At 44.0% G+C, this 24,058-nt stretch overlaps 1 protein-coding gene across 12 annotated transcripts in view; it reads left to right on the top strand.

The window, feature by feature from the left end:
* Positions 1-21,264, top strand: part of CALCOCO2 (calcium binding and coiled-coil domain 2) — a 34,617-nt gene extending 13,353 nt beyond the window's left edge. Inside the window, exons 3-16 of one of the 12 annotated variants that reach the window (XM_058446104.1) lie at positions 1,978-2,040; positions 4,015-4,117; positions 4,587-4,720; positions 5,515-5,640; positions 7,353-7,441; positions 7,826-7,895; positions 8,830-8,952; positions 9,250-9,336; positions 11,446-11,610; positions 12,701-12,796; positions 16,574-16,709; positions 18,796-18,824; positions 19,356-19,542; positions 21,025-21,264. In XM_058446104.1, coding sequence (XP_058302087.1) covers positions 1,978-2,040; positions 4,015-4,117; positions 4,587-4,720; positions 5,515-5,640; positions 7,353-7,441; positions 7,826-7,895; positions 8,830-8,952; positions 9,250-9,336; positions 11,446-11,610; positions 12,701-12,796; positions 16,574-16,709; positions 18,796-18,824; positions 19,356-19,523 — 1,389 coding nt within the window. In that variant the 3' untranslated portion in view covers positions 19,524-19,542; positions 21,025-21,264. Of the gene's footprint in view, positions 1-1,977; positions 2,041-4,014; positions 4,118-4,586; positions 4,721-5,514; positions 5,641-7,352; positions 7,442-7,825; positions 7,896-8,829; positions 8,953-9,249; positions 9,337-11,445; positions 11,611-11,881; positions 12,060-12,700; positions 12,797-12,986; positions 13,115-16,573; positions 16,710-18,795; positions 18,825-19,355 lie in introns of those variants that run through there. The other 11 variants (XR_009215424.1, XM_058446106.1, XM_058446103.1 and 8 more) reach the window with 11 other exon arrangements.
* The last annotated feature ends 2,794 nt before the right edge of the window (positions 21,265-24,058 follow it).

Here is a 24,058-nt window from a genome sequence, read left to right as displayed (position 1 = left end):
TCCTGAGTAGCTGGGATTACAGGCATGTGCCACCACGCCTGGCTAATTTTGTATTTTTAGTAGAGACAGGGTTTCTCCATGTTGGTCAGGCCGGTCTCGAACTCCCAGCCTCAGGTGATCCGCCTGCCTCGGCCTACCAAAGTGCTGAGATTACAGATGTGAGCCACCGCGCCCGGCCTGAGTAACTGGATTTTAGATTTTACTTAATGTTAATTAAAGTTTAAATAGCTTCATGTGGCTAGTGGCTATCATTGGTTAATGCAGGTACAGATCATGAAAAAGAAAATGATTCAAAAATTACTTACCAGACTTTAAAATGTAGTTTATAACGTCTTTTTTTTTTTTCTTTTTGGAACATCGTTATATTTCTGTTTTGCTTAGACTGGTTGTATTCCCCCAAGTGCTTAGCAACGACCAGTAAAGACTTCGCCATATATCATATGAAAATCTTGGGCTTTTTTTTTTTTTTAAGATGGAGTTTTGCTCTTGTCACCCAGGCTGGAGTGCAATAGCGCGATCTTGGCTCACTGCAACCTCTGCCTCCCTGGTTCAAGCGATTCTCCTGCCTCAGCCTCCCAGGTAGCTGAGATTACAGGCACCCCGCCTCCCCGGTTCAAGCTATTTCCTGTCTCAGCCTCCCGAGTAGCTAGTATTACAGGGACCCACCACCATGCCCAGCTAATTTTTGTATTTTTAGTAGAAACAGGGTTTCATCACGTTGGCCAGGCTGGTCTGGAACTTCTGACCTCAGGTGATCCACCAACCTCAGCCTCCCAAAGTGCTGGGATTACAGGCATGAGCTACTGCGCCCGGCCAATCTGGGGCTTTTTAGAAACAAGTGTTTAAAAATATTTTGTCCAGGTGCGGTGTTTCACACCTGTAATCCCAGGAGGGAGGCCAAGGCGGACAGATCACTTGAGGTCAGGAGTTCAAGACCAGCCTGGCCAACATGGTGAAACCCTATCTCTACTAAAAATACAAAAATTAGCCAGGCATGGTGGCACCCACCTGTAGTCCCAGCTACTCAGGAGGCTGAGGCAAGAGAATTGCTTGAACCCAAGAGGCAGAGATTGCAGTGAGCCAAGATTGTGCCACTGCACTCCAGCCTGGGCAACAGAGCGAGACTCCATCTTAAAAAAAATTTTTTTTTAAGATGTATCTATATTTGGAATGCTTCATACATTTCAGAGGTATTACCATACCCCAATAAAGAAATAATCGTTAATCTGAAGAAGGGCTTCTAATGTCCCTTGTCCATAAAGCTATTGACTTGAATACCTACCCTGAGGACACACTATGCTAGGCCTATGTTGAGGGGGTGTGTGTGTGTGTGTGTGTGTGTGTGTGTGTGTGTGTGTGTATTGCCTAATTAAATCCTCACAGTGGGCCGGGTGCTGTGGCTCATGCCTGTAATCCCAGCACTTTAGGAGGCCGAGGCGGGTGGATCACCTGAGCTAGGGAGTTGAAGACCAGCCAGACCAACATGGAGAAACCCTATCTCTACTAAAAATACAAAATTAGCCAGGCGTGGTGGCACATGCCTGTAATCCCAGCTACTTGGGAGGCTGAGGCAGGAGAATCGCTTGAACCCAGGAGGCAGAGGTTGCAGTGAGCCAAGATCATGCCATTGCACTCCAGCCTGGGCAACAGAGCGAAACTCCATCTCAAAAAAAAAAAAAAAAAAAAAGAAAGAAAGAAAAGAAAGAAAAATTCTCACAGTGCAGTAGCCCCCTGAGGTGAGTATTAGTATCTCTTGGGCATAAGTAAGTAACATGAATATCCCTGAGAGATGGTGACTTTCCCAAGGCCTCACAGTGAATAAGCCATGAAGCAGGTTTGGCTCCCAAACCTCTGCTTTTTCTCCTCTACTCTGCTGATTCCTTTGAGCAACAGATAGTAAATTAGAGAATGAAGAGTTGACTGTAAAGTTTCGTCCTTCGCAGCTCACCTCAAATGCTCTCCCCCGTGTTCTTTCAGTGTAGTCTTAATGAGACTATTCAACTCTTCATCACCCCAGACACTGGTAGTATCTGGCACCAGGTAGGTACTCAGTAAATCTTTTTATTTTTTATTTATTTTTTAAAACTTATTTTATTTTGAGACAGAGTGTTGCTCTGTCACCCAGGCCGGAGTGCAGAGGTGCAATCTGGGCTCACTGCAACCTCTACCTCCTGGGTTCCAGTGATTCTCGTGCCTCAGCCACTGAGTAACTGGGATTACAGGCATGCACCACTGTGCCCAGCCAGTAAATATTTTTAATACATACAAATATGTTACATCTTCTCTATAGTGAAAGCCACCACCAATGATGGAGCCTAAAGCAGGAAGCAGTCTGCTTTCCTTCCCTCAGTGTATAATCCTATGCTTCATACTCTCCTTGACTTGGGCATTTAAATGTTTCCAAGACAAACTGGAACAAGGACTACTCAAATGGAGGAGCCAAGGACAGAAATTGCAGGTGGCTAGAAGTTGTTTCCCTGTTCCAAGGCAGCAATAATTCTTAGGCCTTCCCAATGATATTTTGGTCACAGTGCATTAAGAAACTCCAGGATGTGAATGAGGACTCCATAAAATTCCTGCTTCCTGTACCACCGCAGGCTGCAGTGGCTCTGAGATGCTTACAGCAATGGGGTGTGTATTAATGAGACTCTAAAACATGCCCTAGGATGTTCTGATGAGTTTTTGGTATAGCCTTTTCAACCCTGCTTTGATTCCTTAATATATAAAAATGGGATTTATTTTTAGTTCTCTTCTTACTGAGCCCAGATAGGGTCAAAATACGGCAATAAATGTAATTTTGCTTCTCATTTGCTGAGTGTTGTCCCCTTGAAGACACAATAGCTCCCTTTCTATTCTCTGGTGTGCTTTTATTTTCTAGATAAGATTTGAGCAATCTTTTACCCCCTTCACATTTGTGAGAATATTTTCCACTTAGCTAGCTTTCTGCTCTGAGGCATGTTTTGCTGCATCCTTATGTCTTATGATTTATTGTATTCAATACCTAGAAGAGGCCTTTACGACTACCAGATTGTTGTTAATATCTTTATTACCAAAAAGCCATCATTAAGCATGCATGAAGAAAAAAAATTATATAGACCTGGAATCTCTTATCTGGTGCCTCATAATCTAAGAACCCTGTTCTCCCTCTGCCCCCAACACAGACATTATAAAAAAGAGTGGAGTTTTTTTTTTTTTTAATGCAGTAGTATATCCAGGTTTGTATTTGAGAAGGCTTAATTGGACACAATAGAGGACACACCAATAGAGAGGGCAGGTCAGAAGTGATTTCTGATTTAGAAGTCCAAAGAATGCCATTGTAAGAGGATCAGGGTTCATATTCCCAGAACTTTCCCCTTAAATCAGTCTCAGCTCTATCTCTGACTTGTAGATAGAATTTTTGGAGCTTTTTTCCTGGGTGGTGAGGAGCTAGTTTTCAAATCCTTCTAAGACTTGTATTTTGAGCTGTGTATGTGTACCCCAATTTTTGGTTGTATCAGACATTTTCCCATATGTATTTGTCATAAGTGAAAAATAAAATAAAAAATTAAAAAGGATTTGAGCCCTGGCTTGAGAATCTTGTTATAATGAACTCATTCTATTATATTTTCTTTTTTCTTTTTTTGGAGACAGAGTCTCACTCTGTCACCCAGGCCGGAGTGCAGTGGTGCAATCTCAGCTCACTGCAACCTCCGTCTCCCGGGTTCAGGCAATTCTCCTGCCTCAACCTCCTGAGTAGCTGGGATTACAGGTGCACACCACCATGCCCAGTTTATTTTTTGTATTTTAGTGGAGACAGGGTTTCACCATGTTGCCCAGGCTGGTCTCGAACTACTGAGCTCAGGCAATCCACCCGCCTTGGCCTCCCAAAGTGCTAGGATTACAGGCATGAGCCACCGCACCCGGCCTATATTTTCAATATATACAAATAAAAAGTAATTTTAAGAAGATGTAGCCCAATTAGGATTTTCCCCAGGCCCCTTTCAGGTACTAAATAAGAACTTCTTGTCGTTGCAGGTGGGGTGGAAGACAACCCGTGAGTATTACACCTTCATGTGGGTTACTTTGCCCATTGACCTAAACAACAAATCAGCTAAACAGCAGGAAGTCCAATTCAAAGGTGAGAAAAATACTGGATCAAAGGTGTTGGAGACAGTAGCCAAGACTAATTAATTCCCTTCAGCTTGAGCTTTCTGGGGCAGATAAAAAGACTTCCAGAATTTTACTTTTCTAAAGAGATCTTATTTTGGATTAAAAATTATGTTGTGTTTTGGCCGGGCGCGGTGGCTCACGCTTGTAATCCCAGCACTTTGGGAGGCCGAGGCGGGCGGATCACGAGGTCAGGAGATCGAGACCACGGTGAAACCCCGTCTCTACTAAAAATACAAAAAATTAGCCGGGCGTGGTGGCGGGTGCCTGTAGTCCCAGCTACTCGGAGAGGCTGAGGCAGGAGAATGGCGTGAACCCTGGAGGCGGAGGTTGCAGTGAGCCGAGATTGCGCCACTGCACTCCAGCCTGGGGGACAGAGCGAGACTCCGTCTCAAAAAAAAAAAAAAAAAAAAAAAAAAAAAATTATGTTGTGTTTTCAGCTTACTACCTGCCCAAGGATGATGAGTATTACCAGTTCTGCTATGTGGATCAGGATGGTGTGGTCCGGGGAGCAAGTATTCCTTTCCAATTCCGTCCAGAAAATGAGGAAGACATCCTGGTTGTTACCACTCAGGTTTGTAAAACTTCTCACCTCAATCCCTTACTGCCATTACGAGTAGCAATATAGGATAGGATGGAATTTGAGTTAATAAGGCTTTATTGAATATCTAATGGATATCATTGGAAAAAATGTATATAGTACTCACACGGACTCACTCAGGAATGACTTAGGAATGTTAACAAGAATCATAACAATAAGTGATTTCTTCCTTTTCTAAAACTTCTTTAACTCAGCTGGCATTCAGTTATTTTAACTTTTCCAATTGCTTAATTTTTGTCATCTATACATCTTATCACTGTGGTAAATGTAAAACTCCTTTGAGGAGAGAAGCACCAAATATTCTTACCTCTTTCAGTTCTGGCCTACAGCCTGTCTGTCATACATGAGTTTTAGATTCATTTTATTACTTCATCATTTAACAGGACACCTACTCTTCATCCAGCACTATGGTAGGCACTGGGAACACAATAAAGAATCAGTTAAAACACTGTCCTTGGCCACAAGGAGCTAAGTCCATTGGGAGAGACAAACAATACTAAGCGTCTGCAAGAAGAATCTACATTCTTGTATTATTGTTCCTTTTAACTTTTAATGGCTTTAATTTTTGCCTGCCTTTCTTGGTATTGCTGCAATATAAAGACATGCCTCTGTTATACCCTTACCTAGGTATTAAGGAGCAGCCCCCATTTGGGATACATAGATGTCACTGCAGTGAATGGGAATCAGCCAGTCCCTCACCATCCTAACCTATGGAAATTTTCTGCTAGAGGGACTTGGAATATAGTTTATGGAATGTTCTTTTGTAGGGAGAGGTGGAAGAGATTGAGCAGCACAACAAGGAGCTTTGCAAAGAAAACCAGGAGCTGAAGGACAGCTGTGTCAGCCTCCAGAAGCAGAACTCAGACATGCAGGCTGAGCTCCAAAAGAAGCAGGTATGGCTGCTGGTTATAGGTGACCTTGGAGCGTGGAGATCAGAATTGGATGGTGCCTCTTATCCAGCACCATATTCTGTTTTGCCTGTGATCTCACCTTCTTATACCAGTATCTTTTAACAGGCATTAGTTTTGTTTGTTTGTTTGAAATGGAGTCTCACTGTGTCACCCAGGCTGGAGTGCAAGGGTGCGATCCTGGCTCACTGCAACCCCCGCCTCCCAGGTTCAAGCGATTCTCCTACCTCAGCCTCCCGAGTAGCTGGGATTACAGGTGATCACCACCACACCCAGCCAATTTTTATATTTTTTAGAGACAGGGTTTTACCATGTTGGCCAGGCTGGTCTCGCACTCCTGGCCTCAGGTGATCCACTCACCTGAGCTTCCCAAAGTGCTGGGATTATAGGCATGAGCCACTGTACCTGGCTGAAGATCTCCTTTTAATTGTTTATATGTTGAAATGATATTTTAGGTACATTCGGTTAAATATACTATCATTTGGCCAGGCGCAGTGGTTCATACCTGTAATACCAGCACTTTGGGAGGCCAAGGTGGGTAGATCACCTGAGATCAGGAGTTCAAGACCAGCCTGGCCAATATGACACAACGCTGTCTCTACTAAAAATACAAAAATTAGCCAGGAGACCGGGCGTGGTGGCACATGCCTGTAATCCCAGCACTTTGGGAGGCCGAGGCAGGTGGATCACAAGGTCAGGAGTTTGAGACCCGCCTGGCCAAGATGGTGAAACACCGTCTCTACTAAAAATACAAAAATTAGCCAAGCATGGTGGTAGGCGCCTGTAATCCAAGCTACTCAGGAGGCTGAGGCAGGACAATTGCTTGAACCTGGGAGGCAGAGGTTGCAGTGAGCCAAGATCACACCCCTGCACTCTAGCCTGGGCGACAGAGCAAGACTCTGTCTCAAAAAAAAATTAGCCAGGCATGGTGGCATGCGCCTGTAATCTCAGCTACTCAGGAGGCTGAGGCAAGATAATTGCTTGAACCCGGTAGGCAGAGATTGCAGTGAGCCAAGATCACGCCACTGCACTCCAGCCTGAGCAACAGAGCAAGACTTTATCTCAAAAAAAAAAAAATTAAAAAAAAAATATATGTATACACATAACACACTATTATTAAAATTAATGTTTCTTTTTACCTTTTTAAAAATGTGCCTACTAAGATTTTAAAATTATATGTAGCTCTCACTTATTGAACAGCACTGTTCTAGGAAAAGAGCAGTTCTGTCTATTTTGTCCACTGTTCTGTCTGCAATGCAAGAACAGTATCTAGTGTGGAATAGGCTCTGAGTAAATATTTGTTTAATGAACAAATTATAAGCTCCAGTGGAATGAGAAATTAAGGTGATGCATTTTTAATATAAAAAGAGCATTTTGTGACCAGGCGCGGTGGCTCATGTCTGTAATCCCAGCACTTTGGGAGGCTGAGGCAGGACAATCGCATGAACCCGGGCTACAGAGGTTGCAATGAGCCAAGACTGTGCCACTGCACTCCAGTCTGGGCAATAGAGTGAGGCGCTGTCTTAAAAAAAAAAAAAAAAAAAGAACATTTTCCTTTTATTTGAGTATTTCATTTACTGCTGTGTCATGCTATGCCTGACATATAGTAAGTGCTCAATAAATATTTGTTGCCTGCCTAAGACACTCATTCAAAAGTCAGAAATAGTCTGTCCCTTTGATGGTGTTTCAATCTATAGGAGGAGCTAGAAACCCTACAGAGCATCAATAAGAAGTTGGAACTGAAAGTGAAAGAACAGAAGGACTATTGGGAGACAGAGCTGCTTCAGTGAGTGTGTCCCATAATTCTGGGAGGGGAAGAGCTGCTGTACCATCAGTACCCTTAAGTACAGTCAGATTAGATTTCTGGAATTTGTGAGAAAACACTGTTATGACATTGATAGGTGTGATTCTCCACCCTTTGAATCATGAATTAGAAAATTGGTATCAGAATAGTCAGGAAAAATGATCTGATTTCAAATATTAACTTTAGGGATTGAATACTTGCAGTTTTTTGGAGTCAAGAAGCCGAAACAGGACTGCAGTGGAGACTAGTATATTTTTAAATAACTCTGCTGGCTTAGGGCCAAGCCAGCCTTAAATCACTTAAGGCCAGGGGTAAAATTCACCTGGAATCAGTGAATTTTTCACATAGTTATCTCCACCTCTACAGACTGAAAGAACAAAACCAGAAGATGTCCTCAGAAAATGAGAAGATGGGAATCAGAGTGGATCAGCTTCAGGTAGGTAATGCCATACGTTTGTCAAAGGATATTTTCTTAGCCTTACCACTGCTCCAGTTTGGTGGCCTACAAAGATGTATTTCATTGCAGTGAGTGCCTAATGGCATACTTTTCAAAGTATCACACTAAAGTTTCAGGTTATGTATTTTCCATTCTTGGACCAGGTAAGCCTCCACCCTTCCCATGCCCCTGCTTTAAAAAAAAAAAAAAAAATCATGATTCACAGCCGGGCGCAGTGGCTCACATCTGTAATCCCAGCACTTTGGGAGGCCAAGGCAGGTGGATCACTTGAGGTCAGGAGTTTGAGATCAGCCTGGCCAATATGGCAAAACCCCGTCTCTACTAAAAATACAAAAATTAGCTGGGCGTGCTAATTTACAGGTGCACGTGTAATCCCAGCTAGTTGGGAGGCTGAGGCAGAAGAATCACTTGAGCCCCGGAGCAAAGGTTGCAGTGAGTAGAGATTGCACCACTGCACTCCAGCCTGGGTGACAGAGCAAGACTCTGTCTCAAGAAAAAAAAAAAATCATGATTCACAAGGAACTTAGTGATTTGTTCATGTATTACTAAGGTAGTTTACCATGAGCTCTTAATATAGATGACAGTCATCTATATCAATAATCAAACTTTAATCTTTTCAAGCAAAATCATACTCAAAAGTCTGGAATATAGTGCAGATAGCAGAACTGCTCTCATTTTTAGGAAGCTATGCCTTAAAGAGGTGCTTTAAAGAGTGGTTTGTCTAATTTTACTCAGTTGAGCCTTAGATATCAGCTATCAGGTTGAGCTGAAAAGTAAAGGAGTTTTACAAGATATTTGGCAGTTGGGAGTTGCTAAGGAAACACATCTCTTTGTTATTGTACATTAAAAAGCATTGTTCCTGTTTTGTTTTCCTTCTTTTATATCTTGGTTATGTTCACTATTTTTGTTTTAGGCCCAGCTGTCAACTCAAGAGAAAGAAATGGAGAAGCTTGTTCAGGGAGATCAAGATAAGACAGAGCAGTTAGAGCAGCTGAAAAAGGAAAATGACCACCTCTTTCTCAGTTTAACTGAACAGGTAGAGTCATGAGAGAAAACAACACTTTTAGGCATTTGCAAGAAAATATACGTTGTTCTTTGTATAAAGAACATTTTAATGTTCTTTAATATACCTGGATGTCACTGGCTTTAGGAAAGGGCTCAGAGGAAACTATCTGAAATGAGATAGCTCATGGCATTCTTCAAAAACTGACAAGAGAAGACTTGCCTCTCCCTATGCATCCTGCTTGCTCATTAGTTTAGCAGGCCCTTCCATGCTGTGTGTCTGCACCTATGTGTTTTCCCAGCAATGGTACTGAAATCTCTTTTTGTGCAGAGGAAGGACCAGAAGAAGCTCGAGCAGACAGTGGAGCAAATGAAGCATAATGAAACTACTGCAATGAAGAAACAACAGGAATTAATGGCATGTCTGTCTTTGGATGGTTATGTGGGAGGGAGCCTATAGGGATATAGAAGAAAAGGATATGGGCCTATTTTCCAGTTGATGGACAGGATAAATAAGAGTGTTCACCTCTAGATGGTTTGCTTTCTAGCCAAAAGGACAGAGAATCTGCCATTTACAAAATGTTTAGAAGTGGGCATTTCTTTTTTTTTTTTTTTTTTTTTGTTGAGACGGAGTCTGGCTCTGTCGCCCGGGCTGGCGTGCAGTGGCGCGATCTCGGCTCACTGCAAGCTCCACCTCCTGGGTTCATGCCATTCTCCTGCCTCAGCCTCTCCGAGTAGCTGGGACTACAGGCGCCCGCCACCACGCCCGGCTAATTTTTTTTTGTATTTTTAGTAGAGACGGGGTCTCGATCTCCTGACCTCGTGATCCGCCCGCCTCCGCCTCCCAAAGTGCTGGGATTACAAGCGTGAGCCACCGCGCCCGGCCAGAAGTGGGCATTTCTAATATGTGATAAGTGATAAAGGAATATTGCAAGTTAAACTTCATGACAAGATGTAGTTAACTAGATCCTTGGACTAGGGCTCACACAGAATAACCCCTACCCTCTTCTTACAGAGATACAATGGGGGCAGATAAATGAATGGTTATAAAGGGCTCTACGATAGGAAAATATACCACCCAAAGCAAATCTTGTTATAATTAATATATTAGCAATTATCATCATTATCAATTATGTAGGAATGAAAGCCTAATTGACTAATAATTTCCTGTAATATATTGTTGAAAAAAGAGTCCCCATGGTGTTGACAGGTGCCTGGAAGCCCCATTTACTTAGTTGATCCAAGGACATGAGAAATCCTGATGTCCGAGGGATATCCAGTCATTGGAATTGTAATTCACATCATATATGCATCATCCAGTCAACCATTGAGTACCTACTGTATCTAAGATACTGTATGCTTTAGCATGATATAGGAAAGAGTAGAACAAAGTTTGCAAATCAGCAGATCATAGGTCAAGGTCAGACCACAGAAATGTTTTAGAAAGTAGTTACCAACATTTAAAAATAGGAATATTTCCCATAAAAATTTGTATTTCCAACTTCCTTTGGGAAATGAAAGGTCCTAGCAACATTGAGCCCACATTCCTGTGCAGCAGCAATAGCTAGAGCTGAGTAGCGGCTGTCCCTGTAGATTCTCCATCTAGCTGCAGTCTGCACTGTTTTATTGCATTCAATTCCTTCATTTGATTACATTTCTTGCCTGCTCTCTATAGGCATATTCCAGTTTGTGACCTCTGATGTAGCAAATAAATTACCGTTTTAAATAATCTATAGTCCCAGCTGGGCGTGGTGGCTCACGCCTGTAATTCCAGCACTTTAGGAGGCCGAGGCAGGCGGATCACCTGAGGTCAGGAGTTCAAGACCAGCCTGGCCAACATGGTGAAACCCTGTCTCTACAAAAAATACAAAAATTAGCTGGGCATGGTGGTGGGCGCCTGTAATCCCAACTACTCAGGTGGCTGAGGCAGGAGAATCGCTTGAACCCAGGAGGCGGAGGTTGCAGTGAGCTGAGATTGCGCCATTGCACTCCAGCCTGGGCGACACAGCGAGACTCCGTCTCAAAAAAAAAAAAAAAAGGTTTGAAACTCTTTGTGATAGGTATGGATTTCCTAGGTTTTCTTTTATATATATATATATATATACATTTTGTCTAATTTTATTTTATTTTTTGAGACAGAGTCTTGCTCTGTCACCCAGGCTGGAGTGCAGCTCACTGCAACCTCCACCTCTCAGGTTCAAGCTATTCTCCTGCCTCAGCCTCCTGAGTAGCTGGGATTACAGGCGCCTGCCATGATGCCCGGCTAATTTTTGTATTTTTAGTAGAGACGGGGTTTCGCCATGTTGGCTAGGCTGGTCTCGAACTCCTGACCTCTAGTGATCCACCCACCTTGGCCTCCCAAAGTGCTGGGATTACAGGTGTGAGCCACTGCACCCGGCCAATTTTCTTAGTTTTCATGGAATAGTTTTCAAGACCTAGGGGCTCCCCACCTGGCTGATAGCAATCCTAATTCCTCATACATCCTAAAAGGCCGCTAAATATGAGGACTGTGTATCTTATGCTTCAGGAGCCTAGGAACAAGAAAGCAGCACTAACTGTGGAGGAGCAGTTAGCACAACAGGTGGAACGCCTTAAGGCAAAGGTAGAGGCCGGGAAAGCCTGTTTCTTAGAGAAGTACAAAGAGTATGAACGACTTCACAAACAGATCAGCCAACTCAGGGCAGCTGCACTGGTAAGTGACAGAGATAAGAGGGCCCAGGAAAGCAAGAGGTGCGAAGGTTAGTGGTTCTTAGACCAAGTCCAGAAGATGGTACACCCTTGTTAAGGTGAGAAAGTTATCTTTCCACTAAAAAGAGGGATGTAGTGTATGGCCAGAAACTAGCATGGGGGTCCCTGGAAATACAGGCCCCAACTTAGCCACAGGTCTCAGGGAAGGTTTTTGTAACTATCAAGCAGGTTTCTGTGCAGACTCAGAGAGCCCTTTCTTATTTCTGCCTTTTGAGGAAGTGAAGCAGGACTAGAAGAGCCAGCAGGAGCCAATGGGGATGGGAAGCAAGGATCCTGCAGTCAGCACTGTCACCGGGTAGCCCCCTCTCGCATTGCTACCTCAGGGTCAGCTAGACACGCACAGCAGTTTGGGCACCAGCATTCAAATAAAAAATCTTGGATGAAAAACCACAACTAGTAGGCTTAGCTTAAGTGTGTTTGTGAGGTATGCGCATGTGTATGCATGCAGGTAGAAGATGGGAATCTCTGAAGCATGAAACCAGTTAGGTCAACCCATCACACTGGGATGCTTATGACCCCAGTCTGAGCTCCTTGTATCCTTGGACAAATGCCTTCCTGTGTTCCCTCTTCCTTCATGTAACTTGAGCCCAGATGCCTATCCTCACACTGTAGGAAGGAATCACACCAACCCAAACCTAAGTGCTTCAGGCTTCACTGAGTGAGATGTTTATTCAAAACAAAGATGATTGTTTTCATGGTTGGGTGGGATTCAACAAGGTTTCATTTATCTCTAATTCTGATAAGTCAGTCTTGAGATTTTCCCCAAGGTTGCTTTTTCCCTCCTTGGTCACTTACACCCTCAGCTAAACCAAAAAAAAAAAAAAAACTGGCATCTTGATGCCAGCTCAGGCCTTCAGGTGTTTTTTAAGTCACTTTAATTTAGCACCCTGCCCATAGTACCATTTCTTCCTCCCAGCTGCCTTCTCCTCCATCTCAGTCTCCCCGCTTTGCAATGCCAGATCCTCTACAATTTCCCACCTTGTACCCAGACTGCAATATGTGATCCTAATCCTAATTTTTTTTATTGTTGACAGGATGAAAACTTTGACCTGTCAAAAAGACTGAGTGAGAACAAAATGATGTATAATGCTCTGCAGAGAGAAAAAGAGAGATTGGAAGGAGAAAATGATGTAAGTGTGTGAAAGAGGGTAGAAAACCCCAAGGTTTTAAGGGGAAGGAGCAGGGTGGCCCGGAGATGTAGTGATAAAAATAAAAATTTAAGGGCCCTTTCTGGGACAGCGGGTGAAACAGTTATTCCTAAACAGAGTAAATTTAATCTAATTTCCGAATCTACCACAAAACCCTGTCTTTATTCTACAGCTGAAATTTGTTTGCATGGCAATAGTCACCTTGAAAGAAGCCACACTGATGAAGACCTAACTTATTTTTGCTTTTAACTTCACAGCTAATATGTGTTGCCTTGGGGGATAGGGGAATAACGTCCTACGTAACTTTATGCTAGTGGGGAACTCCTTTTCTTCAGCACAACTTTTTCCTTTTTCTCTGCTGCCAAACCAGGAGCAGAAGTGGTGGTCTGTACCAGTGCTGGACCCATGGTAGGCCCCTAATAAATGCTGTGCATTCATTCATTCATTCATTCATTCATTCATTCATTGGTTCATTCATTCATCCAACCAACATTTATTATTGATTGACTGAAGATGATATGGCAGAAAATAAAGTGGTTGTACTTAAAGTCAAGGTCATTCTCATGTTCTTTCTTTTCTTTTTTTGTTTTCTTTTTTTTGTTGTTTTTGAGACAAGGTCTCACTCTGTCACCCAGGCTTGGAGTGCAGTGGCACAAGCTTGGCTCATTGCAGCCTTGATCTCCTGGGCTCAAGTGATCGTCCTGCCACAGCCTCCCAAGTAGCTGGGACTATAGGCATATGCCACCATGCCTGGCTAATTTTTTTTTTATTTTTACTAGAGACAAGGTCTTGCTGTGTTGCCCAAGCTGGTCTCAAACTCCTGGGCTCAAGCAGTCCTCCTGCCTCGTTCTCCCAAAGTGCTGGGATTAGAGACATGACCCACCACGCCCGGCCCATTCTCATGTTCTTGCTCAGTATCAAAGAATAGGTGTCCATGCATTCTGGCTGCTACTCCTGTATCTATACTTCCATCAATTCTTCATCTTTACCCTTTTTTTTTGAGACGGAGTTTCACTCTTCTTGCCTAGGCTAGAGTGTGATGGCACGATCTCAGCTCACCGCAACCTCCACCTTCCGGGTTCAAGCGATTCTCCTGCCTCAGCCTCCTGAGTAGCTGGGATTACAGGCAAGTGCCACCACGCCTGGCTAGTTTTGTATTTTTAGTAGAGATGGGGTTTCTCCATGTTGGTCAGGCTGGTCTCGAACCCCTGACCTGAGGTGATCCACCCGCCTTGGCCTCCCAAAGTGCTGGGATTACAGGCATGAGCCACTGCACCCGGCCATTTTTTTTTTTTTTTGAGACGGAGTCTCACTCTGTTGCCCAGCCTGGAGTGCAGTGGCATTATCGTGACTCACTACAACCTCCGCCTCCTGATCTTTACCCTCTATAATCCTTCTGGCCTATGCCTCCTAGTGATCATTTTTACTATTTTGTTCTTTTTAAAATTGCAGTTAAAACACATAAAATTTGGCCAGGTGCGGTGGCTCACGCCTGTAATCCCAGCACTTTGGGAGGCCGAGGCAGGTGGATCACGAGGTCAGGAGATCGAGACCATCCTGGCTAACACAGTGAAACCCCGTCTCTACTAAAAATACAAAAAAAAAAAAAAAAAAACTAGCAGGCTTGGTGGCGGGCGCCTGTAGTCCCAGCTACTCAGGAGGCTGAGGCAGGAAAATGGCGTGAACCCAGGAGGTGGAGCTTGCAGTGAGCTGAGATTGTGCCACTGCACTCCAGCCTGGGCGACAGAGCAAGACTCCATCTCAGTAAAATAATAAAATAAAATAAAATAAAATAAAAACCATCTTAATAATGTAAAAGTGTACATTTCAGTAGAGTTAAGTGCATCACAGTGCTATGCAACAGATCTCCAGAACTTTTCCATCTTGCAACATTGAAACTTCATACCTACTAAAACATTAATTCTCCCTCAATTTCTACTTTTGATTATATCATTTATGCCAATGTGTTTCATAACTGCAGAAGGCTTTTTGGGTTCTCTTTCTAGTCTTGTTATTCCCATTCTCCCTTTTTGTTTTGTTTTGTTTTTGTTTTGTTTGTTTGTTTAGTCTTGCTCTGTCATCCAGGCTGGAGTGCAGTGGCACCATCTTGGCTCACTGCAACCTCCGCCTCCCAGATTCAAGTGATTCTTGTGCTTCAGCCTCCCGAGTAGCTAGGATTGCAGGTGTGCACCACCACACCCAGCTAATTTTTGTGTTTTTAGTAGAGAGGGGGTTTCCCCATGTTGCCCAGGCTGGTCTTGAACTCCTGGGCTCAAGTGATCCGCCCACCTCAGCCTTCCAAAGTGATGGGATTACGGCATAAGCTGCTGTGTCTGGCCTATTCCCATTCTCTTAATTTATACCTTGAGTTTGAAATCCCTGTTTTCCTGGGTTAGAATACCAGGTGATGTTCTCCCATCGGAAACAAAGGCAATTTGTGAAGTTTCTGGTGAGTGGTCCGCCTGTAATCCACTCCAGACTGGGTGACAGAGCAAGACTCTGTCTCAAAAAAAAAAAAAAAAAAAGAACTGTAGTAAAGCCCTCTTAAGATGATAAGGGAAATTTGCTTATTTTCTTTTTCCTAAGAACTTGAAATGCTGTCTATGCCACTTTTAGTAATTTTTTTTCTCTTTTTCATTACCTCCCTCCCACCCTGCCTTCTTACTCATTCTCTGTGTTGATATATCCATTTGAATGGGATAATACATGAAGAAGGAAAAATTATTTTAGGTGAATATTTGCATTGTATAAGAAATTATTCTAGAAAAGAAATTGAAAAAATATTCTGCTCTCAATAATATACAACACTGGGAGGCCAAGGCAGGAAGGTCATTTGAAGCCAGGAGTTTGAAACCATCCTGGGCAACAAAGCAAGAGTCTATCATCTCTACAAAAAATTTAAAAATCAGCCAGGCATGCTGTCGTGTGCCTGTAGTCCCAGCTACTAAGGAGGCTGAGGTGGGAGGGTTGCTTGAGCCCATGAGTTCAAGGCTGCAGTAAGCTATGATCTCACCCCGCACTCCAGCCTGGGTGACCGAGCAAGACCCTGTCTCTAAAAAAAAACAACTTTAACAACAACAATAATAATATACAATAGTTTCAACGTTAATATATCTATCAGAATAGTTGCAGTGTTAATATAGCTCCTGCCACTTTCATATATCTACACATTTGTTCCTCCCTTTAGTTGGCATGTATTTAGAGATTTAAAATTCTTTTTTGTATTAATATAAACAAAATGTAAATATATTTAAATTCAGGTATAGGCTGGGCACAGTGGCTCACACCTGTAATCTTGACACTTTGGGAGGCCAAGGTGGGCAGATCACTTGAGGTCAGGAGTTCGAGACCAGCCTGGCCAACATGGTGAAACTACTGTCTCTACTAAAAATACAGAAATTAGCTAGGCATGGTGGTGGGTGCCTGTAATCCCAGCTACTTGGGAGGCTGAGGCACAAGAATCACTTGAAACTGGGAGACGGAGGTTGCAGTGAGCCGAGATGGTGCCACTGCCCTCTGGCCTGGGTGACAGAGCAAGACTCTGACTCAAATAAATAAATTCAGGTATAAAGAACTTAGATCTTTGGAATATTGAAACTGCTGCCTTCTCTTCTGAAGAATTATGGATTATCGATTATGGAGTTTCTCCAGTGCCACATTGCTAATTGAGAACTACTTGGGAGGTGCATCTCCTAGCCAGTTCCTGGTGGCCATTCTTGGTATTGTCTTTCAACATGTCTATAAATCCTCTATCCTTAGCTTTTGAAGAGGGAGAACAGCAGATTGCTCAGTTACATGGGTCTGGATTTTGATTCTTTGCTGTATCAAGTACCTGCTTCAGATGAAGGAGGCGCAGGACAAAATCCAGGACTTGTCTATGGAAACCCATATTCTGGTAAGAAAACTTTCCCATTCCAACTGGAAGGACCCTGCCTGCATCCCTTTCCCTCCTAAATTTTTGTTTCTGAGGTGCTAATTAAGACCAGTCTCATTGTTAAGACTTGCTGGGCAGAAGCTGAGGACCCAATAGAAAGATTGCCAGGCGAGAAGTGTTAATTGAGAAATAAATCTGAATCCAGAAGACACAAATCAGATCATTCGCCTAGAGGCAGCAGACACAAATTAGTCCCGTGGCTGTATTCCAAATGTGTAAATCAGAGAAATGTCTTTATGTAGAAGATACACACATACGAAGCTGAGGAAGCTAATTAAGGTTTTGAAATGGTAGCAAGAGAGGCAAGTTATGCTGCCCAGGAAGTAGCGGTTACAGCAGCCACCGTGATGGCTGACCAAGGGCAACAGAAACATGCTCCACAGAGACTCCTTGATGGTAGGACAGGAAATGGGGGTGAAAAGGACTTGGGGTAACATGTCCTTGCCAAACAGGGAGCTTTTCTCATTTGTCTCCAAAAGCAATATGAGATCTCATTTACTTTTTGGGACAGTTTAAAGCAGCAGTATTATCTTCAGAGTTACAACCAGATGTTTATAACAGGCAACAAGTTCATTTTTTCTTTAAAATAAGTTTGTGGCCATGTGCGGTGGATCATGCCTGTAATCCCAGCACTGTGAGAGGCCGAGGCGGGCAGATCACCTGAGGTCGGGAGTTCAAGACAAGCATGGCTAACGTTGTGAAACCCCGTCTCTACTAAAAATACAAAAATTAGCTGGGCATAGTAGTGGACTTGGCTCACTGCAACCTCTGCCTCCCGGGCTCAACCGATCCTCTCACCTCAGCCTACCAAGTAGCAGAGACTACAGGCGCCAGCCATCACACCCAGCTAATTTTTGTATTTTGTGTAGAGATGGGGTTTTGCCATGTTGCCCAGGCCGGTTTCGAACTCCTGAGCTTAAGCAGTCCACCCACCTCGGCCTCCCAAAGTGCTAGGATATGTGAGCCATCGTACCTGTCTGTGGATACAGTCTTAAAATCTATTTTCAGATAGTCGTGAAATTGTTACTATTTTTATTAAAATCTAATTTTCCCCACTCTGAAAATAGCTTTATTGTTTTTTCTGACCGTATAACATATATATATATAGCCTGTGTGTGTGTGTGTGTGTGTGTGTGTGTAATGAAAATACAATTTTCATTATTTCAAATGAAATAATAATTATTACAAATGAATCATTTGTAATTTTATTTTGAAATAATGAAAATACAATTTCAGGCTGGGCGTCATGGCTCACTCCTGCAATCCCAGCACTTTGGGAGGCCGAGGCAGGTGGATCACTTGAGGTCAGGAGTTTGAGACCAGCCTGGCCAACATGGAGAAACCCTGTCTCTACTAAAAAACTACCAAAAATTAGCCAGCCATGGTGGTGGGCACCTGTAATCCCAGCTACTCAGGAGGCTGAGGCAGGAGAATTGCTTGAACCCAGGAGACAGAGGCTGCAGTGGGCCGAGATCACGCCACTGCACTCCAGCCTAGGTGACAGAGCGAGACTCTGTCTCAAAAAAAAAAAGATTTCATTATTTATGTTTTCTTTTCACCTTATCATTGACCTAGATCCCCTCTATCAGAAGTAATGGTATACATATGAAAGAGAAAGAATCGGCCGGGCGCGGTGGCTCACGCTTGTAATCCCAGCACTTTGGGAGGCCGAGGCGGGTGGATCACGAGGTCAGGAGATCGAGACCACGGTGAAACCCCGTCTCTACTAAAAATACAAAAAATTAGCCGGGCGTGGTGGCGGGCGCCTGTAGTCCCAGCTACTCGGAGAGGCTGAGGCAGGAGAATGGCGTGAACCCGGGAGGCGGAGCTTGCAGTGAGCCGAGATTGCGCCACCGCACTCCAGCCTGGGCGACAGAGCGAGACTCCGTCTCAAAAAAAAAAAAAAAAAAAAAAAGAAAGAGAAAGAATCAGAGGCAGTGAGGAGAAAGGGAACAATGAAAGTTACAGGAAATATCTGCCAGAACACAGTTGGAGAAGCTAGGGATGGTATTTTCTCATTGAATGAGATCTTTTTTATTCTTTTCAGGTATCCAAGAAAGTTCTTCCCCCAGCCCGGTAAGTATTTGATTCACGAGAATATTCCCACAAAGCCCTTGAAAATTTCCCTTCCTGCTCCAGTTCATGGGAGAACCATAGGGAGACAGGTTCATTTTGATAACTCCAGAAGTCAGCTGGATCAGTTTGTTCTGGGCCCAAGGCTGAGCCAGCCTCTTGTGGAAGGGAGACGAAAGCACAGTTCATCCATCAGCATTTTGCTTAGGATCTATACCTTTGAGTTTTTGGTAGCGTAAGTAGGGAGGAGATCTGAACCAGACAGCTAGCCAAACAAGTTCTGTCAGTGCCCCTTCAAGGCTAGAAGCAATGTTGGCTACTTCAGCAATATTAGGCCCTTTCAATTCTGGGGTTAGACGAAGCCTGGTAAGCATCTCCAAATGTGCATTCTCTTCATTCATTCACTATTTCTTGAGTGCCTAACCATGTGCCAGTCATTATGCTAGGCACCGAGGATACAGTGGAAGACAGGATGGCCACATCTGTGCCACATATAGCTTACATTTGTACTGACCTCTTTGCTCTTCCTCCCAGCTCTCCATCAAGAAATGCCCTATCTGCAAATCAGATGATATTTGTGATCACACCTGGGAGCAACAGCAGATGCAGGCCCTTTGTTTGAATTGTCCAGTTTGTGACAAGATCTTCCCAGCTACAGAGAAGCAGATCTTTGAAGACCATGTGTTCTGCCACTCTCTATGAGTGTCCTAACCTCTTGGATGTATACAGAGATTTTATAGAATAGAACCTATAGCTTCTACCATGAGTTATATGAGTCAAGATCCTGCCTAACCTGAAATTATTAGGGATTTACTCAGCCCTGCTGCCACTAACAGTGGAGTTATGTCACTGATCTGAAGGTCACTGTTAAGGGCTTCTGCTGCCATCCTTGTGGGTTGCTACCTTTAAGTCACATAACTCTAGCTGTATCATCCTCTCACCTGTCATTCTTCTGAGGGTCCCAGTACAAGGGCCCTGGGATGGAGCCAACCTGGGTATTCACAACAGGCCTGACTTGATACTAAGTGATTAGTTTTCCAAGTTGTCCCACTGCCATTCAAAGTCAGCCCTTGAGTGTATTTGTTCTCAGTCCTAACCCTGGGGCCAGAGATTGGTCCGAGGTTGAGAATTCCTTCCTCCTCATCCTCGGTGTTGCTTTCTCCAAATGATTGCTTTAGACTAGCCAAAAATGCCATGGCAAAGAGCTCAGCAATCCAATTTGGATACCAAAAGTTTCTCATGTTAATTTCTCAGCCCCCAAAGAAGTATCTTACTCCTGAACCTTAGACAGGAAGTATTGTTTCAGTCACAGAAAGCTTTTCTGGGTACCTCTAGTTAGCACTTCCTATTCTCTGATATTTCCTATGTACATAGCTTTTATTGTTGTAAATCCTTTCTTAATGGTTAAATAGGGATTGTTAGCAACTATGGGTTTGCAGTTTTCCGAGTAGGTGAGTTTTGAATATGGATGTCAGAATAATGAGACAACTTGTTAATCTCTTTAATACTAAAAATAAATTACTCTTCTATTTCAGGGACTTAGGTAATTTAAAATAAACCTTCAGTTTATGGTCTTTTATTTTGAAGCTCACGGGAAAATTGTGATCAAAAGGACTATGGGAAGGGCAGACCCCACCAATGATTTCTCTTCACCTGTCTTAAGTATTAAACAAAAAAGAGTGTCCTGGCAGTTATCTTGAGGTGGGGAAGGAGGTGATGAAACATTAGTTTGTGAAATCTGAGGCCCTGGCTTTTTTTTTTTTTTTTGAAACAGAGTCTCGCTCTGTCACCCAGGCTGACGTGCAGTGGCGCAGTTGGCTCACTACAGCCTCTGCCTCCCAGGTTCAAGCAATTCTCATGCCTTAGCCTCCCAAGTAGCTGGGATTAAAGGTGTGTGCCATAATGCCCAGCTAATTTTTGTATTTTTAGTAGAGATAGGGTTTCACTATGTTGGCCAGGCTGGTCTCGAACTCCTGGCCTCATGTGATCCGTCCACTTCAGCCCTCCAAAGTGCTGGGATTACAAGCGTGAGCCACCGTGCCCGGCCCGAGGCCCTGACTTCTTGCTGTAACTTTCCATGCATTTTTTTTAAAAGGAGCAGTGTGGATTTTGGCACCCTTTGTGAACTAAGTTCAATGCCCTCTATCCAAATTTGCCTAATCGAACTATAAGAAAATAATGATTCCATTTTCTCTCCCCTCAGGGACTGAACAAATGGAAATAACTCCCAGGCAGTATCAGCTGGTCACTACAGAGACTTCTACAAAAACTTTTGAATGATGTGAAACACGATGTCATGAATAAGGGTTGAGCCAACTATAGCTCTGCGTTCCTACTGGGTTTTCCCTAATGTAGTTGGGAGTTATGCCCTAGACTAACTGTACTGTCCTAGTCACAGCTCCTTGCTTTGATTTCATCCTTGATAAAATGAAGATGAAACTTACACTACTTCTCCAGCTGCCTTAAGAATAAGACCTGACATGAACACTAACCCTAGAATAGAAATGTAAATAGGGAGATGGTAATAAAGGAGTTTTTCTGGCATATACCCTCCCTGCAGAATTTCTGTTGCTCCCCAGATAGTTCCAGTGAGGAATTGCAGTTTCATTTATTTTGTACTAGTCAGCTCTTAATTAAGCACATGAATGGAGAGGAACAGTGGTGCACATAATCCAAATCAGTGAATACCATTTTCTGGTGAATTACCCACCCCTTTGCCCCTGCTACCCCGAGGGTTACCATGATTGTCAACAGCAACAGGAGCCCTTCCACAGGGCTTGGTAAAAAAAACAGTTGAGGTGTTAATGACCCTTTTTGCTGGGTGTAAAACAAAGCATCTTTAATCACTGTTCATTATCTCCAGCTGCTCTTACCAAGGCTTTGAAGGGGGAAATTATGCTCCAGGCAGCCACTAGTAGTAAACAATAGTTCTTTTTTTTTTTTTTGAGACAGAGTTTCGCTCTGTCAGCCAGGCTAGAGTGCAGTAGGCGCTCACTGCAAGCACCGCCTCCTGCGTTCACACCATTCTCCTGCCTCAGCCTCCCGAGTAGCTGGGACTACAGGCGCCCGCCACCACTCCTGGCTAATTTTATGTATTTTTAGTAGAGACGGGGTTTCACCATGTTAGCCAGGATGGTCTCGATCTCCTGACCTCGAGATCCACCCACCTCGGCCTCCCAAAGTGCTGGGATTACAGGCATGAGCCACTGCGCCCAGCCAACAGTAGTTCTTATATAACCCACTGCCCACCCTGGCCTTCCTCCATCCCCCTCACACCCACACATTATATAGCTGTAAAATACCTTCAAAAAATAGGAAGTTATGGGAGCAAATAGTATATATCTGAGTTGAATTTTTGAATCTTTGTACTTGTTATGGCAACAGGTTTTCCTTCCTAATTTCTTTTCTCTTGGTCTAATATTAAAATGTTTTTGCATTACCTTAGCATGCTTACTGGATGGGCAGTGAAGGGAGAAGAAAGTCACCCTGGCACATGTGAGTGTGAAAGAAAGCTAACTTAAAAAAAGGAGGCCGGGCACGGTGGCTCACGCCTGTAATCCCAGCACTTTGTGAGGCCGAGGTGGGTGGATCAGGAGGTCAGGAGTTCAAGACTAGCCTGGCCAACATGGTGAAACCCCATCTCTACTAAAAATACAAAAAATTAGCCAGGTGTGGTGGCATGCGCCTGTAATCCCAGCTACTCGGGAGGCTGAGGCAGAGAATTGCTTGAACCCGGGAGGCAGAGGTTGCAGTGAGCTAAGATCGTGCCACTGCACTCCAGCCTGAGCGACAGAGCAAGACTGTCTCAAAAAAAAAAAAAAAAAAAGGAGAGTTGGCAAGATATTTGGTAAACCTAGGCCTTAACACCTATAGCTTCAGCTCTTTTCCCTGGTCTTGCTAAAAATTGGGATGAAATGTGACTGCCTTGATGTTCAAATATCATTCTCCTGTGATTTGATTTTTTACGGTGGCAGTGGCTTACACTGAGGTAAGCATACTCTAACCTGGTCTCCTAGGAACACATGTGGATGAAATGTGGATGCAGTCCATTACCTGGGAAAAAAAGCAAAATGGACTCTACATAGAGACGAGATCCAAAGAGATATTCATCTGATTGCCCTGAGTTAACCAACAATAGGCCATAAGCTCAGTGAAGTTACACTGGCCCCAATGCTTTCCTTAGCTGCTCTCATATAAATATTAAAAAGTTTTAGTCGGGCAAGGTTGCTCACACCTGTAATCCCAGCCCTTTAGGAGGCCGAGGCAGGCGGATCATGAGGTCAGGAGATCGAGACCATCCTGGCTAACATGGTGAAACCCCGTCTCTATTAAAAATGCAAAAAATTAGCGGGGCTTGGTGGCGGGCGCCTGTAGTCCCAGCTACTCGGGAGGCTGAGGCAGGAGAATGGCGTGAACCCGGGAGGCGGAGCTTGCAGTGAGCCAAGATGGCACCACTGCACTCCACCCTGGGAGACAGAGTGAGACTCTGTCTCAAAAAAAAAAAAAAAAAAAAAGTCTTAGCCGAGTGCAGTGGCTCATGCCCGTAATCCCAGCACTTTGGGAGGCTGAGGCAGGCATATCACAAGATCAGGAGTTCAAGACCAGCCTGGCCAACGTGGTGAAACCCCATCTCTACTAAAAATTCAAAAACTAGCCGGGCATGGTGGCGGGCTCCTGTAATCCCAGCTACTCGGGAGGCTGAGGCAGGAGAATCGCTTGAACCCGGGAGGTGGAGGTTACAGTGAGCTAAGATCACACCACTGCACTCCAGCCTGGGTGACAGAGCAAGACTCCATCTCAAAAAAAAAGAGTCTTTAGGGCCAGGCATGGTGGCTCACATCTGTAATCCCATCCCTTTATGAGGCCGAGGTAGGCAGATCACCTGAGGTCAGGAGTTCAAGACCAGCCTGGCCAACATGGTGAAACCCCATCTCTACTAAAAATATGAAAAATTAGTCAGGAGTGGTGGCTCACGCCTGTAATCTCAACTCTTTGGGAGGCCGAGGCGGGTGGATCATAAGGTCAGGAGTTTGAGACCAGCCTGGCCAATATGGTGAAACCCCGTCTCTACTAAAAACAAAAAATACAAAAATTAGCCAGGCGTGGTGGTGGGTGCCTGTAGTCTGGGCTACTCAGGAGGCTGAGGCAGGAGAATCACTTGAACCCAGGAGGCAGAGGTTGCGGTGAGCCAAGATCGTGCCACTGCAATCCAGCCTGGGCGACACAGCGAGACTGTC

This window comes from Hylobates moloch, unplaced genomic scaffold (assembly GCF_009828535.3).
Source record: "Hylobates moloch isolate HMO894 unplaced genomic scaffold, HMol_V3 SCAFFOLD_10, whole genome shotgun sequence".
Classification (NCBI taxonomy): domain Eukaryota; kingdom Metazoa; phylum Chordata; class Mammalia; order Primates; family Hylobatidae; genus Hylobates; species Hylobates moloch.
The sequence above is the reverse complement of the archived record's forward strand: the minus strand, read 5'-3'. Positions and strand labels throughout refer to the sequence as shown.